We start from the raw sequence: 17,274 nt of genomic DNA, 5'->3' as shown, positions 1-17,274 counted from the left end.
CGTCCGGTGACGGTGTGTGTGCTGTCTTGCAGTAGCCTGCTGCTGTTGATCAGAGATGATAAGCTAAAGCAAGAGAAATTAGAGCTCGTTTATAAACCACAGCCAGGAGGACGGAGTACGCTACCAAACCGAGAAAGTAGGTTTGCACTTTTGTCTTTGTCCTAATGAGTTTTAGACCTGTGTGTGAGGACATTTTGGAAAGTCGGGATGGTGTAAGGGGGTAAGTCTCTCCTCTATAGCTAAGCGAAACTCCCTATGGCGCCATTTTGATCGGATGATGACCCTTTTTTTTGGAAAGGTTTGGAGAATTAGAGGACATTTTTGGAAAGTGAAACTGTCATTTTTAAAATTCAGGACAATTTCTGGAAGTCAGGTCTTATTTGGAAAGACGTTGTGATAAGTGTGGCCATTTTTAGAAAGTAAAACAATTGTTGAAGTCTTGTTCTGCAAGATAGCCTGAGTTTGGAAAGTCAAGACGTTTCTAGAAGGTCAGGACAAGTTTCGGAAAGTTTTAACAAGCTCCTTACTTTTTCGAAGAACTGATTCAGAGATAAGATTTGGGTTTTGGGTTAAATATAGGTAATGGCAATGTCAATGAGGGTCCTCACAAGTACAGTAACTTTAGCTCACAAACCTGGTTGACATTCCGATTGTCATGGTAACCAGGGAGCCAATTAGTGAGCTTTCTGCTTCCTTTTAGTCGTTCTCATTGATGTAGCTGTGTGATTCTACAATGCTTCTTGGGCAATAGTTTAAGTGTACAGGCTGTCTGGGTCCTATGGCTCGACCCATCGTGTGTGTGTGTGTGTGTATATGTGTGTGTGTATATATGTGTGTGCGTATATATGTGTGTGTGTGTGTGCGCGCGCGCGTGTGTATGCGTGTAATGGACTGTTAGCGCTGAGTCACTGTATGGCTGTGGGCTAAAGGATTTGACATTATGGAGAAAGTATCAAAGGAGCATGATGGGAATAAGGTAAAGAAGTCAACTGTGCAAATACCACGGCCTTATTGTAAAATCAATGTGGCACTCAGCGTGATACAGAGCTGGTCAAGTGAATTAAAGCATTAGTTTGAAAAACTACTTAAAGAAAGTAAGTGAAATTGTGTGTGTGTGTGTGTGTGTGTGTGTGTGTAGTAACCACTAAAGCATTGCACTCATGTCAGCATGGACTGTAAAATTTCCCTTTTAAATAATCACTTTTTAATTACATGACATATAATTAATTTAAATAAGTTAATTTATGATAAATTCATCTGATGTGGAGAGGTCCTGCTTTTTGCCCAGTGCATGCTGGGATAACCTCCCGGAATAAAGACATACAAACTTAATCATCCACCTGCATTGTAATTAAAGTTAATTGAAGAATGACTCTGATGAGCAGTTCATACACACCTTTCATGTGCAGTTAAATGTCCCATTTTAAAACATTTGTCTTTAGTACATAGATGACATAAAACAATTATTTCATGTATATTATTTCATAAAATGCATATTTTCCACATCCATCCCCTGCATTTTTAATGACGCTCCTGGTATTTCGTAAGATATCACGTATTGGCGGTTTCTCATAAGACTTAACAAAACCAACTCAAAAGCAAACGGACCCTTAGGAATAAATCTTAACCTGGGAATAAAAATATTCATCTTGCAGGCAAAGATGGTGTTTTGTGAGGTTTATTTGCACCAATTTTGGCAAGCAAACAATTCAACAACAGAACTATTGCATGAGTCTACACTTCTTCCCGGGATGGGAGAAAAACATGCTCTGGTTTATTGGCATTTCTTTAAACCAATCACAGTCGTCTTGGGCGGTGCTAAGCGCCGGACGGAGCCGCAGTGCCGCTGCAAATTAGCCTCCGGAAGGAACTTGTTTTGGTGGAACATGTGTACGTTCAAAGTAGGGCTAGGTGATAAAATGATCTTGATATGGGATTGCGATAAAATTCAGGTTGATAACGAGGATTACCTTTGGACATATTTTACTTGATTTGGATAGATCTAACAGCCTATCACACAGCAGAAATGAATGCAGAAAGTGCAAAAGGGGCTGTTAATTATGTTCATGTGATGCATTTTCACAGGGGGAGATATGTCCTATGATTGAAAATGTAGTGAATCTGCTGATGGTCTGGATTGCTAGATACTTCTGGAATGTTAGACCGTACAGACGTACAGATTTTAAAGCAGGATTGTGACTCTGTGATTGGCCCTTGAAATTTGTGTACAATTCTGATTGGTTTAGCACGAAGGTGAACACCTCCACCAGCTGATTCGATTTAGGTAGCGAGCCTGGATTAAGAGTTAGGTCTTCCTGAAAGAGTTTACACTGAGCTGCATTAGCTTACTTTTAGAGACTTCCCAAGCTAATCAGGCGGTGAAACGTTGGTGTCTGTGATGCAAAACAACCCCGCAGATTCCCAACCATATCACTCCGGATTAGGGGCTCGGAAACGCCAGAAGAGCAGGGCAGTTAAAAGTCCCATTTTAAAACATTTGTCTTTAATACATAGCGCTAAAACAATTATTCCATGAATATTTTTCATAATATGCATATTTTCCACATCCATCCCCTGCATTTTTAATGATGCTCCCTGTATTTCGTAAGACAAAACAACCCCGCAGATTCCCAACCATATCTCTCCGGATTAGGGGCTCGGAAGCGCCAGAAGAGCAGTGTGAATGCGAGCTGTAAACGTAGACAGAAGACATTTGTTTTGTATCAATGTAAATATCGCTATACATTCAACTCTCTGCCTGTCCAAAGTTCTCTTATTACAATCTGATCACACAGCATTTGCATTATCTCTAACCAAACTGACCATTCTGTCTTCCAGCCTGGCCTCGTCGAAAGAAGCTGCGGCGAGGAAATCCGCCACCCCGATGCCGCCCTCCGAGTTCCTGGACAAACTCATGGGCAAGGTTTCGGGGTACGACGCCAGAATCCGACCGAATTTTAAAGGTAGGAGCTGCCACCAAGGCTCAGTCGGATAAGACAGGAATGTAGCCAAACAATATCCTGACCTGGTAATGTGTTGTTTCTGCATTTCATTACCTTCTCTAAATGCCTTTTCTAAGGGTTTAGTCAAGGTTTTCTCCAAGAAAGGTTTGTATTCATTTGTTTAATTAAAAAAAAAAAAGCAGAAAAGTTTATATATCGATGTTGCTTAAAAAATTCTCTTGCTCTGTGTGTTATTCTCCTGATGTTTTTGGTTGTTCTCAATCTGTCGATCTCTTTCATTTGCCCTTTGCAGTGTACAACAAAGGTAATTCTGCCCATTGCTCAACTTGCTAAATATAGCCTAGAAGTAGGCTATTACAGGTGTTAGACTCTGAAACCCCATTTCCTCTCTCTCTCTTTCTTTAACAAAACCCTGTCCCTGCACTGTTAGCCCGCAACACACTGTAAAACAACATTATGACATTTAGGATCCCTAGTTATCATGGTGCTAGCTGGCCACACTCCTTGGTACCAAGTATATTGAGTGCTTGTTTTGGTGCCTCTCTTCCAAGACTGGTCTGCTAAATATGTTTTCATGATAAAGATAATGATGATGGTGATGCTGGTGAGGATGTTAATGTAATATTTAGTGACCTATCCCTGAATGGAAGCCCCCTATAAAGACACATGTCAGAGGTTTCTATAATAAACGTTCTCACATTAGGAACACATTAATACGACAGAAAACTAGGGCAAACTTCCATTTTCATTAACGTGTATGAATAATACAACAAGTTTTATAAAGAAAAATCGTCTCACCAAGGATTATTTTGAAATTTCAGTGCACAGTCACAGAAACAGCTGGAGTTGGCCTCAGTTTCACCCTGTGCTTCCTAACTTACACTGATATAATGTATGATTTAATAGAATAACATGTTCCATGTGTGCCTTGTTGCATGTTAAATACTGACATATCTTAGTTTTTAGAATGGATGTGAGTCATTTTTATCGCTGTACATTTAGTTTGGCGGGTCATTTGTGTGTTCTGAGTGTACAAAATATTAGTCCCTCCTATTAGTGTAAATATTCCACCTCCCTGTGTGTAAATCCCCACTCTAATCCAGAGTATATAATTTGTCCGACAAGTTTCCAAAAATCCCCTTTGTCTGTTCTAATATATATTGTCTGCTCCAATATATTATATCACATCTATTTATTTTTTCAGACATAATTTACAGGTGTCTTCCTTGACATCTTGTGATCTGGAGAGATAAAGCTTATTCTACAGTTGTAATCATTTTAAATTGCTCTGGATAGAAACATTGTCGATCAGTAGGAAAGGGTTCATGTATTTTCCCTCCAAATTTTGATTAAAATCAGAGCTGGGGTATCTGTGAGAAAACATTAAAGTCAAAATGTCGATCTTCAAATGTACCAGGATACCTTTTAGGTAGACTTGAAGATGAGATTGATGTTAATGCAGGTTTCCTCAAAAGCACGTCAGAATTTCCAGAGTTCCACATTTCATAATTGTGATTTTTAATATGGGTTGACTAATTTGATTTAGTGATAACTATGCTCGATGCACTCTTTCTCGTGCTTACTTATTCAAATGTAGTATTTCCATAAACTGCCGGTCTGATTTTGGCAAAACCAAACAGCCAATAGAGAGGGTCAGATGTGACAGACTACAATAAATACCCCTGTGGAGCCTGTCCAGTGGAACTGATAAAACCTGGAGGGATGATGTTCTCTGTCTTGTTACTGATTGGCTGTCTGCTCCTCCTCTTCACATTTACAGCGGATTTAACAGGTGAAATTAATAGGTGCCCTGATGTTTTGTACACCGAGCACACAGGGGAAACAGACTGCTAGAATGTGCAGCAGTGAACCACAGCTTATGAATGCTGCTATGGAACTTTCTTCTTTTTTTTGCTGAGCCCATAATGGCATAACCCATTATATGGTGATCTTTGTAAGTGGGATATCGCAGCTCATGCAGGATGGAACGGGGAGGGGTGGAGGGGTTTCACCGTGACAAAGTGTGTATTATTACAACCTGCCGTGGCTGCAAAACAGCTGAAACTGCCCGTCCTTCCTCACCTGCCAAGAGGTTTTTGGGGTGTTTTGTGAGCCATCGTCTGGAGTCCATTTTGGAGACCATTTCTGTTTTTTAAATTGCATTTAAAAAACAGTTCCAGCGTCCAACAATCCAGCGTGATTTACTGCAAGTAATGCTGCATCGACCTGTACCCATCAGGATTTAAACAGGCCAACTTGACAGTTATTTGAATTGTTGGCGTTTGTTTTGTTTTTTTCATTTGTCTAAGTTATATGCGGATGAAAGTACATGCTGGCAGTCTAATAGACATGCATATACTATTAACAATAATAATCCTCCAGCTGAGGTCAGTGAGCTTTCAAAATTTCACCACCAACCCCCCAAAAACGTAGTTAATGTGTACCAAACTAATCTGTGATAAAAGCGCACATGACACAGAGCTCATCTTTTATGTAACCTGCTAAGCTAATTGTGTCAGGGGCCAAAGCAGACGGGGCCCAATGTGGGTTTCCAGACTCTGTCATGGCAACAGAGTGGCATAGCGTGAGCCCCCCGACTGGCTCATTCATGCAGTTTCCTTTAGTGTGTGTGTGTGTGTGTGTGTGTGTGTGTGTGTGTGTTTGTGTGTGTGTTTGTGTCCCCTACCAGATAACCACGCCACTGCATTCATCACATTCATGAAGTAAACCACTTGACAGCTCTGCTCCTTAATAAAGTCTGGGGGGGGGGGGGGGGGGGGGGGGGGAGAGAAGGAATGTACTTGAACAGAGTGAGGCGGAGTCAGTGAGGCATTAATAGTGACATTAACAGTAGTGTGTGTGTGTATATATGTATGTATGTGTATATATGTATGTATGTATGTATGTGTGTATATATATATAGTTATGTATGTATGTGTGTATATACACTATTATGTAGTAAGAACAGGTTTGAGACATGAGAAAACAGCATGCAAAGGTTTAATTGTGAAGAAAGATCCTTAAAATTAATTATTGTGAATTAAATTACTCTTAAATAAAAGGACCCCTCATTTTGTGTTAGAACCACAACGAAACCTCTCAAGAAGCCCTAGGTGCCCTGGAACCCTGGTTTGAGGGACTTAGTTTGGTATGAGAATAATACCACGAAATAATATGAATATGAAATAATAATACAATCTGTCAATAACACTGATCATAGTAAATGTTGGGATATTGTGAAAATGGAATACTGTTGTTAGAACTGTTCTACAACACCAAAATGCCCAAACATGCGACTGTATTATGAAGTGAACTATGAAACTCCAGGGCTCCTTGAATGCATCAGTGGAGGGGTTCTTAAGGACAGCTGGATGTGCTCATATCATGCTTTTTGGCTTTTTCCCTTTCCTTTAATGTGTTATATATCTTTTTTTGTGCACGGTTTAGGTTTACAAAGTAAAGAATCCCAAAGTCCCCCCCCCCCCCCCCCCCCCCCCCCAAAGGGACTTACTATCTCCAACAGAAAACACTGTTCACAAACTGCTCCAAACTGTAAACTAGGGCTGTTCGGTTCTGGAAAAAATGAGTATCAAAATTATTTTTGGTCAATATTAAAAGCACGAGTGTTTAACACTTTTGGAAAGATGTTGTATTTATTGAAATTAAAAAATGAACAGTGAAAACACCAGACTGTGAAATTTCACTTAATACATTTCCCATTTTTAACTTTTCTTTCATTCAGAACACAAGACAAAGTAAGATTTTTTTTTTGCTAAACGTAATGTGCAAAATAATTGTTTTTCTTGATTGTTTTTGGGATTGTTAGGAGCCAAAATTTGATTAATTGCACTGTTGGATTCAGGACAAAGTAAGAGCTTATTGCCTTTATGAACCTCCACTAATTACATACTATCACAATGTTGACAGTCAGACACACCTAGACAGTTCAGGGTATCTGAATGTGGTCACAATGCAGAGTGGTATAGTGGCTAAAGGGTAGGAGCATTAAAGTGCAGCTAGGTTTTCTCTTCCGCCTACACAACTCCTCAAATTAGCACCAGTTCTGCTAATTTTGCCATTCAGCGACAGTGCATGGAGGGCAGGGAGGGAAACGGGAGGGATGAGATGGGAAGCAAGCTACAAATGTGCCAGCATGAGAGGAAATTACACCGATCATGAGCGGGGGTCCACTGTGTGGGCAGAAAGCTTCCGATTGATTTAGCAGGTCCGTTCATCAAACAGAGAGGAGAGCAAACACTTCTGACACATTCAGGACAAGCCATATATAATCCATGAGTTCATCCGTTATTTCATTCTCTTCCTGCTTTGTGATTTCTTTCCCTTCACCCTCCCCTTTTTGTCTTTCCTTCCTCCTTTATTCCATCCTTCATTTATTGACTAATTCAAGTTTTGTTAAGTTGCTTGATTCCTTCCCCGGACCATTTAAAGTTCTTTTTTTCTACCTAACATTTTAAATTGTCCCTTTTGTCTTTCGTATTCCTACTTTGTTTTTGTTTTATTTACTTTACTTTGTTTTGTAGTCAATCTTGCATTCTCTCTCAGTTTTTGTACCTGTTTGATACCTTCCCTTACTTTCCCATCTTTCTTACATCACTTAAAGTGCCCATATTCTGCTCATTTCCAAGTTCATAATGGTATTTTGAGGTTGTATCAGAATAGGTTTACAGGGTTTCATTTTCCAAAAACACCATATTTGTGTTGTTTTGCACATTGCTGCAGATCCTGTTTTCACCCTGTTTGTTTAGGTCTGTGTTTTAGCTACAAAGTGAGACATCTCACTTCTATACTATCTTTGTTGGGAGTGGCACATGCTCAGAAGCTAGGTTAGATCACATCAGCTAGATAACTCGTTCTCCAACTTTGGTCAGTCCAAGGCAGGATCAGCTGGGAGACTTCTTCTAGACCAGGGGCACTTGTAGAGCACCAGCGGAACAGGGACAGGGATTAGTTCTTTTGGAAATTATGGTGAACTAGTGTGTGTTGTTGCAGTGTTTTGCCATAGAGAACGAGGTAGCATGTTAGAACTAGCAGAAAGCCGTGCAGATGTTGAACAGCTCACCTGGAGACTGAATACAGAGGACATTTAGAAACCGTATATCACTCAAAACAGCCTGGATGTTTGGTTTTTTTCAAGTTTGTATTTGTGTGGAAGCACCAGAGACACAAACTAACACCCCAAATAATGATAATAATAATAATAATATGGGCACTTTAACTAATTATCCATCTCATCTTATTCTTGCTTTATTGTAATTAATAAGTCATATTTAAATTGTGTACCTCCCTTAAATGTAATCTAGGTATTAATTTCTTCTGTCATTACTTGCTCCTGCCTTTTTTTTAATTTTCCATTGCCGAACACATTTCTTCTCTTTACTCTGAGAGTAAAGAGTAAAGTTTACTTCTTCTCTTACCATCTGTCCTTCATTCCTTCATAAGCATTTTTAATGGTGTTTTCATTTCTTTAAACATCCTTTTCCTCTTGCATGAATGAAAGACAAGGTCATTGGCAAAGTGATCGACCCCATGCATTTCTTTTCTTTGACTTCCCTCCTTCCTCCCCCCTCTACTCCTCGGGCCTCCTCTGCATTCAAGCCCATCCCACTGTTTTGTAAAACAAGCTGGACTCCTTTGACGTGGTTGACAAGCTGGAATGGCAGAAGCTCCAGTGTTACAAGAAGACGTAGTAGAAAAGCAACAGCAGGCCTTTCTAATCTACTGGCCCTGCAAATGAATGGCCGCATGGTGCTGTGCAGATAAATGAGTGTGTATGCAGGAGAGAGAGATAGGGACTTACAGAGAGAACCAGCAAGGGAAAGGTGTGTTTGCAAGAGTAACAGTGTGGATCCTCTTGTGTCTTAGTGTGTGTGTGTGTGTGTGTGTGTGTGTGTGCACACTTGATGAATGGCACAGACTGCAGCTGCGACTCCGCTCTCCCTCTCCGCCATAACCTTGTCCTTCCTCATCACTCAAGCCGAGCAGCAACGAGGACAACAACCGCGAGCCAGCTTCTGGTTTTAAGCTCACCCAGAATGGGCTGCTAGTGATGGGCTATCTATTCCCTCCCCTCCACTGCCACCGCCATTTCCCCCTGCAAAACTGAAATCAGTGCTTGAAAAGACCCTGAACGCGTCGCCAACCTTAAATTGCATCCGTGTTGTGTGGGTCTACTAAAGCAGGTTTTCATCTTTAGCTCGCTTGAACAGCCACTGGGGCTGCCGGAGCTCGGCGTTGCTTCTTCGGCTACAATCCCTTTATTTCATGCCTCTCCCTCGGTTTCTGTCTGGCAAAGCTCCCTTCTCCTCACTGCTTGTAACCAGACTGGGGTCTCAGGGTATTTTCAGACACACAGATGATCTTGGCATGCTCTATTATTGTCATTTGAACAAATTTAAGCAGAAGTTTTGAAAGTACAATGACTTTTTTTATTCATTCAAGTTCAGCTACAATAATAGAGTAAATTATATAAACGTTATTCATAATTTTCCTTTTTTTCATTACTGGTAAATAAACAAATTGTACAAAGTGTGCTCACATTGGTGAAAAAACCTGACCTCACCCACTATGACAAACTGTTTTGGCCACACGAGTAAAGTCTTTAGAATGTAACAAGCACAACACCCTCCACCTGTTTTATACAACTCATCTGATCCTAACCAAGAGTTAGCAGTGTGGGGGGTAATGGCCCTTTACAGTGAATATGCAGAGTATGGCTTTTCAACTGTTCAGCGAGACATACTTTTAGAAAGCTTAGTGCCCCCCCCTCTTCGTGCGCTATTGTCAATAAAATAAATTATATCCCCAGCATCCAAACTCAGAGGGAAGTTTAGAGAGAATGAAAAACGCAGACAAAATTAACCATGTGGATTTACCACTGGTTTGTTTCCATCAGCCCTTTACAAGAATTTGCCAAATTTCAAGATTGGTGGCACTCAGTTAAACAGGTAGACTATTTGAGCTTGTTTGTAACAATCCACCATTTCCAGAGTAGCGCGCTGTGTTTGAAACAGCGGCAGGGAATGAGAGACTGCATGCAGACTGAGCAGATTGAAGTCCTACATATTAAGTAGGGGTGGGAATCACCAGATGCCTCCTGATACGATATCACAATACTTATGCCTACGATATGATATTATTGCAATTTTAAACATATTGCAATATTCTGCAATACATTGTAATTTATAACCTTTTTTACAACTTATAATTTTTCCCACTTTCAAATGACGTCCAAAAAAGGAAACTTTGTCAACATCTGTTTTATCTAAAAAGTTACATTTCTCACTTTGTTCATATGACTTTAATGGTATTGCTCCAAAATAAGACTGTCAAGGAGGTAAACTGACCCACACATATATAATAAAAAAGATCCATACTTGGTGCCTGTGTATCGATACAGTATTGCCACTGAAAATATTGCGATACTATGCTGTATCGATTTTTTTCCCCCACCCATAATATGTATGCCAGCCTAACATATTTATAAGGTATTGGCTTTTCCCTCAGAAAAAGTTTTGCTGAAGTAACGATCGTACCGTTAGTTGTCATCTGCACCGGGGCCCTTTGCTGGTCTTCTCCTCGTTCCCAGTTTAGTACATGCTCATCATGTTGTAACACACTATACCTCTGTTCTCTGCTGTGTGTGGAGAGCAGACATGCTGTCTGTCTTCCAAAATACAAAGCTGATCTCCATATGATTTATGCTTGAAACTGCATGGCATTTTATCAGGTTCACCCTGGCCGTTGTCCAGTGTGACATCTGGAGATGCAAATACAAGAGGTTGGGTTAGCGCTCTCCCTGTTGAATGCTACCTTCTTTAACTGAGTGATTTGAAATTCTCTGTTTTATCTCATTAATGTCATTTTACTCAAATCACAATTATATGGCAGTGGACACATTGGAAAGTGTAAATAATAAGGTTTCTGTTGAATGTGTTGCCATGACCGATAATTTGTGAAGCTATTAATCTAAATACATGATGAATTTGTTCTGGCCCTGCTGAGCTCTGCCGACGGAGCACTCAACCACAGAGGGTTACATTTCAATTTGATCAGAAAAAAACTAAACCTGTTGAGAATCCACCACTGTCTCACTTTGCGTCTTAGCTGAACACACTCTTTCTCGTCTGAACGAGTGATGAGTAAATATACAACGTACGGCAGTATATTTATGTTTGGCTTCCTCCCTTCTCCTTCTCTCTTTCCTCTTTTTTTTCCTACACAGCCGAAGTACTTGTTACTGCACAATGCTACACTATACTCCATACTGCACTTGTTTTGTACTACACCATCCCTGTTCATCTCTGCATCTCCTTTTCTCCTTGCCAGGGTTGAACGTGCCGAGGTGGGACTGTGGTTATTAGCTGTCGGAGCTTGACGTTCATTTGGTGTTATCAGCACTTGTTTAATGGCTACTTAATGGGATTAATGGGCATAAGGTAATGAGCGTGCGATGGAGGAATGGCTGCGGGGGTGGGAAACGAATAGTGGGGTGGGGGGGGGGGGGGGGGGGGGGGGGGGGGGGGGGGGGGGGGGAGGTAGCATTGCAAATGGTGAACCGACTCTAAGGGATTTGCTTACGACGGGAGATCGGAAAGAACTGCAGACGGCAAAGAGTGCAATCCAGGATGTCATGCTGCAAACACAGAATATTTTTCTACTAGTTTAGCGCCAGAATATTGATGCTAACACAGTTCCCAGTGGGCTTCAGTATTGCTCGGTTATGTATAACACTTGCAGCACATAAGCAGATCTGAGATACAAACTGTAATGTCTACTCACTCCTTCCTCCTTTTTTCTTCTTTTTTTCTGAGAGCTACTTTCTACAAGGATGCAAACACAGAAATCTGCTGGAGTGAAGGGACATACTTTCCCAGAGGAAGGTCTTGTAGCTCTTTTAGTATTCTAGGTAATGGCCCTATACTTTCCAAGCCAGAACTTTTAGATGGGGACTATATTGCACAGACCGAGGAATTTTAATGCCATCGCAGAGGTGACTCTCTACTGAGTTATGGCGAAAATATTGATCGCGCTTCAACGTCTAGTGCGAGGCGGCGGAACGGCAAGGGCAGCGAAGAGAGGATTATTGAAGAGGGTAATGGTAAAAGGCAGCCAAACGTACGAGGGCACTCAAGATGGACTGAAATAGAGACCGATAGGAGGGTGGGGGAGTGGAGCAGGCAAATAGGAAGAAGCAAGGATGTATGCACTGATTGTGCAGCCAAAGTAGCAGTTGAAATCCAGCTTAAAGAGAAATGATCAGGCTATAAATTAGAGCCTTGTCAAATGAGCCGCGTTTTCAAAATGAATGAACTCCCTATCTCTTCAGTAATACGGTTTGATATAAATACCTCACATCATTATTGTTTCTTTCTGATTCTAAAGATAGTAATAGGGTGGAATCTGTTAAGCTAGAGGCTGTGCAAAGCTAATCTGGGACGTGTAAGAAGAGTTGACGGCTACATTACTCCGTCATCCCTCTGCAGTCCACTGGTCCATGACTAATAAGTTTATAAGGAGGGGAATACTGTTTAATAAAAGGCCATTCAGTCCTCCTGTGGAATCCCATCACACCTCTAATTACCAGCTTGAGGAAAAAAGGTTTAAGCCTACCGTATCAGTCTGAAAGGCCTGATGGAGAGGTTTACACATAATTGTTTACCACTGTGACACAATCACGAAGGCGGTAAGCTGCTGTTTTCAGGCTCTACATGTGTCGGCGGATGCAGGCAACTTGGGAGTAGACCAGAGACAGAAAACAAGTGTTAAAATAATCCCTGTACTCATTTAACATAAGTATCTCTGCTTTTCAACACAAACGCAAGTTCCTGTTTTGTTTTTACCTACTAAGCGAAGAGAATTGATTCTGCACAGCGCTAGCAATTAGCTCGCATTATGAGATCCCCACTGCAAGCACAAAAAAAAAAAAGCCCAATACCAAAGCTGCTGTGGTTTTAATGCCAGGATCAGGTGCTCAGGGGTTGGACGGGCTGCCTGGCTGCGGGGCTAAGCCCGGGTTTAGCCCTGACACAGAGAGTCTGCTGTGTGCAGAACAGGGAGGAAAAATTGCCTTTCATGGATTCAAGTAGATTATAGAGTTTAAGTCACCTGTCTACAACAGTTCATGGTCACGACGAATACTTTCCATCTATCTTAGGAGCCATTTCCCTTCTCTCTTTTTTTCGGGCTGACAATGACAGATTACAATATCGCTCGCAGACTTCGACTCGGCTTAGTCGCCATCCCTCACAATGGCAGTTGTCAAGTACAGCAAAGCAGGCCAGGCCTGGTTTACTCAGTTCAATGCAATTTGGAAGCAAAATAGGACATCAATCAACAAATTGGAGCTATGAAAAGAAAGAAAAAATTACTCCTTGAATGTAGCACAAGGACATTTGTTTGGCTTTAGTTCCTAGTTCAGAGTAGTAGAAGGAGAATGACGATGTATATGTAGATGAAAAACCAAAGGCAGACTGGTGACATTTCTAACTTCTATTGAGACTTAATTGCAATGAAATACACACAGGTGGTATAATTATTTGCTCAGAAAATCCATGAAATGTTTGAGAAATGTTGAGAATGAGCTGTACCCCAGATGACCTTTTACATGAGGATAATTCTGGATTCTAGAAAGGATTTTTAATTCAAAATCTGTGAGACGCTTGGGTGAGAGCAGTAGTCGAGTAGGTGTATCTTTCTCAACCATAAAGAGCAACAGGTGAAGTGTTGGGGGTTTGGCTGACGATCTGCTAACCACAGGTAGGGTTGGGCATCGTTTGGATTTTAACAATTCAGATTCTTCCTTTTTGATTCCGGTTCTTATCGATTCTGATTCTTTGAGGGATTGAGTTGAAACGGTTTACATTTCACGTCATCTTATTTCACAACGGAAGGTTTTAATGGTGTTAAACAGTTTTACCGTGCTTTTTCAATGCAAAATAAAACCACAGTGGAGCCGCTTCATGGCTGCAACATGACAAGCGCCTTGCCGAAACCAAATCCTGCGCATATTAGATTTGGATCCTATGATCAGATTGGAAACCAAATCCTTCAAACAATTCCATTAAAGAAACAATTCTACTGGGATAGTAATTTTTAAACGATTCCAAGTAGGAATCGGTCCTCGATGCACAACCCTAGTCACAGGACAGTAAAACTTGTCTTTGTTTCCTGTGCTTGCTTAAACTTTCTAGTTGAATCCGATAAGCCACCGCTCCTCTATGATACATCAGTCTTTTGTGGAACAGACATCAGCTCCCCGGGCGGGAGTGATCACAGGAAAGGGCCTTGTCACTGTGAAACAATTTATCGTTCGGCTTTAACTTCCAATACCGTGACGTTAGCAAGTCGGCATTTTTCCATTATAAATCAGCCTCTGTGCTGACTAAAAGTTCCTTTTCTGTGGTATGACTGAAATTATGTGGCCCATTTGCAAGTAGTTGAAGATTTACATTTTTCTTTTTTTTTTTGACGTGGAAATAGAACCTTTTGTCATTCCGATGGGCTCCATTTCAGCCAAATGACTTCAAATTAATGGCGCCCATTCGAAGCAAGACGTGTAATTTCATTTCCGATTGGGAGATTGTTTCTCCATTCCTACGGGGTTACAGCTTCATTTCTGTAGCTGCAGTCTAATTATTGCGAGTGGAATAAAGAATCCATACTGAGAACTTTGTAACTGAAGCAATTTCCCTTCCTTTGGGAGTCAGTCATTCTGGAGTATGTAACTCACCACCAACTTGCCCAAAAGACAAGTTAAAAAAAGGTGAAATTTCTTTGAAAGCCAAAGAAGGCAAAAAGATCCAAACGAAGCCAGTTTGACATGTAGTCTTTGTATTCTCCCCCGCCCTTTCTCCTCTTCCTCCTCTTTCTCTCTGGCCTCTTGCATCTCCTGTAGTGCATTTTGCTAGCCTTTCTTCAGCTCCTCTTGACAGAACTGCATTGCAACCCTTGTCCTCCTGCTCTTCATCACAGTGCATCGCCTCTCCTGCCCGCTGCAGTATGGCAGTAGATTGTTCCTCTACAGACTTGTGCATCCCTCCTTCCTGCTATTGCCTTTACAGTATGATGCCCCCCCTCCCCCCTCCTCCCTGACCCTCCTAAGTCTCCCCCACTGCCATATGCTCGCCCCCGCTGAGTGTTGGCAGCAGTGCGACACCTTAGATAATCGAGTCTTGCTGTCTTGTTCGCTCCTTGATAGACAAAGCGGTTGTTTTCCTTAATGAGGACAAACAACGTATAGTTGGTAACTTGTTGTTAGAATATGCTGTGTTTAATTCTGATCTTTTTTTTATTAGACCCCAAAGGCTCCAAAAATGAAGCTACTCACAAGAAAGGTACTTTTCTTTTCTTTTCCCCCTTTTTTTCTTCCTTTTCTTCTTCTTCTTCTTCTTCTTCTTCTCTCCCCTAACCAAGGTTTTGTGTTTGTTTAACCAGTCATGCGATGATGAGACAGTTTTCCAAATGTTAAGAAAACTAACTTCTTGGTTTAAGTATATAGACATTTCCATGTATTGTTGTAGGTCATGTCTCATCAAAATGGTCCACATTGTATTGTCTAGAAATCATTGTTGAACATCTGGTGACAGGAGCAATTAAGCCAAAAAGTATTTGTCAAGCATCAGCAATAATTCCAGCTTTACTTAATAATGGATTATGTTGACACCGACATTTTGTTTTCTCCCTTAATGCCACACATTATTATTTCATTAGTGAAAATCTCCTGTTGGATCGTATGGCAACAGTTAATTCCTCCAAAACAGCAAATATTTAGTATATCCCAGGCCTGTTTCTTTAAACTATCAGTTCTCTCTGGCAAAACAAGGCCAGAGGAGGTTTTTATCTGTCTTGGCTTGTGTGAAATCTCAACATCATTCTGCTGGTCAGAATTTTTTATTCCTTATCTTTGCAACAAGCCTTTTTGCACTTGACTGGCTGATGTGTAGCTCATTGTACTGTCTGCATATATGACACTTTGCAACTCCTGCACACTGTATTAGCTATAGCATGGAACAACTCCCGGAACAAAATCCCTACTGGGTGCCAAATAATGGTGTACTGTAGTGGGTGACAAAAACAACATACAGTACATCTGCCAGAGACTTTGTGTTGTATGTTACACAAGCCGTTACACAGCGTCTTGGTCACTCACTGTTTAAAAAAATGTTTCAATTTCATTGTAGCAGGAATAAGTGAAATGCTTAAGTAGATTGTTAATTTTTACTTTTGTGTGTAGTAAAATGTCTGTAGTGTTGTTTTATTGTATCTAGGGATGTAATGATACACTCACCATACTATATAATACGATTTTATGTCACGATTACGCTGGAGTTCTCGTGAGAGCACAATTTGAATATGCTCGGCAAGTTATTCTGCCATCAAGTAATGCTGCTCATTAACTATACCCTTGTAGCCGAGCGGACCAATCACATTGGTGTATCTGATATAGGCGGGGCAGAGGCGAGCTGCACCAATCACATTGGTGTATCTGATATAGGCGGGGCAGAGGCGAGCTACACCAATCACATTGGTGTATCTTATATAGGCGGGGCAGAGGCGAGCTGCACCAATCACATTGGTGTATCTGATATAAACAGGGCAGAGGCAAGCTAAACAGATGACAGGTCAATCTACCAGGTAGCTAAGCATATGGGGCCAGTGTGTTCCTGTGATTGGTCGTAGAGTTAGCCAATTGCGTGCAGTGAGATTTTCAAATGAGAGGAGATGGGCAACCGTCGTTACTCAGTGCCCACTCAGACCCTTAATACTTTCAGATTTGGGTATGGATTTTTTTAGACTAGTTCATGATACAATTTTGTTACAATTTATTTAACAGAATGAACTGCAGACAAATGACTGAAAAATATTCCTTTATTCATATAAACTGTACAAAACAACAAAAAATAGATTATTAAAACCCAACATCAAAATAACTTAACAAACAGAAAAAAAACGCTTCAAATAAACTTTTAAAACGTAGTGACATCTGAAGTCAAAGATGTGAAATCAAAATAAAATGATGTCCATTTTTAACCGACTGACATACATCCCTACAGAATAATCTAATTAAACGGTAGAGTACAGGATTATAGTACAGTACAGTTATAGCTCCATAATACTGCCCTCCATTTGTTCTGTGTTGATCCGTGCTGAGGAATCTCTTTCAGCCCATTTGTCTTGAGGCTTAACATGCTAACGCTAATAGCACAGCATGCCCCTTTACACAGTGGCTCCTGTCAGTCGTAACTAACGTGTATGTGGCCCCAATTTACATGCACAGACAGGAAGTAATGGT

General features: G+C 40.9%; 1 protein-coding gene across 1 annotated transcript in view; it reads left to right on the top strand.

The window, feature by feature from the left end:
• Window positions 1-2,827: 2,827 nt before the first annotated feature.
• Window positions 2,828-17,274, top strand: part of glra1 (glycine receptor, alpha 1) — an 85,673-nt gene continuing 71,226 nt past the window's right edge. The window contains exons 1-3 of the mRNA XM_034883872.1: window positions 2,828-2,963; window positions 3,256-3,267; window positions 15,278-15,316. Coding sequence (XP_034739763.1) covers window positions 2,885-2,963; window positions 3,256-3,267; window positions 15,278-15,316 — 130 coding nt within the window. The 5' untranslated portion in view covers window positions 2,828-2,884. The remainder of the gene's footprint in view (window positions 2,964-3,255; window positions 3,268-15,277; window positions 15,317-17,274) is intronic.

The sequence above is a fragment of the Etheostoma cragini genome, chromosome 10, assembly GCF_013103735.1.
Source record: "Etheostoma cragini isolate CJK2018 chromosome 10, CSU_Ecrag_1.0, whole genome shotgun sequence".
In the NCBI taxonomy this organism is placed as follows: domain Eukaryota; kingdom Metazoa; phylum Chordata; class Actinopteri; order Perciformes; family Percidae; genus Etheostoma; species Etheostoma cragini.
The sequence above is the reverse complement of the archived record's forward strand: the minus strand, read 5'-3'. Positions and strand labels throughout refer to the sequence as shown.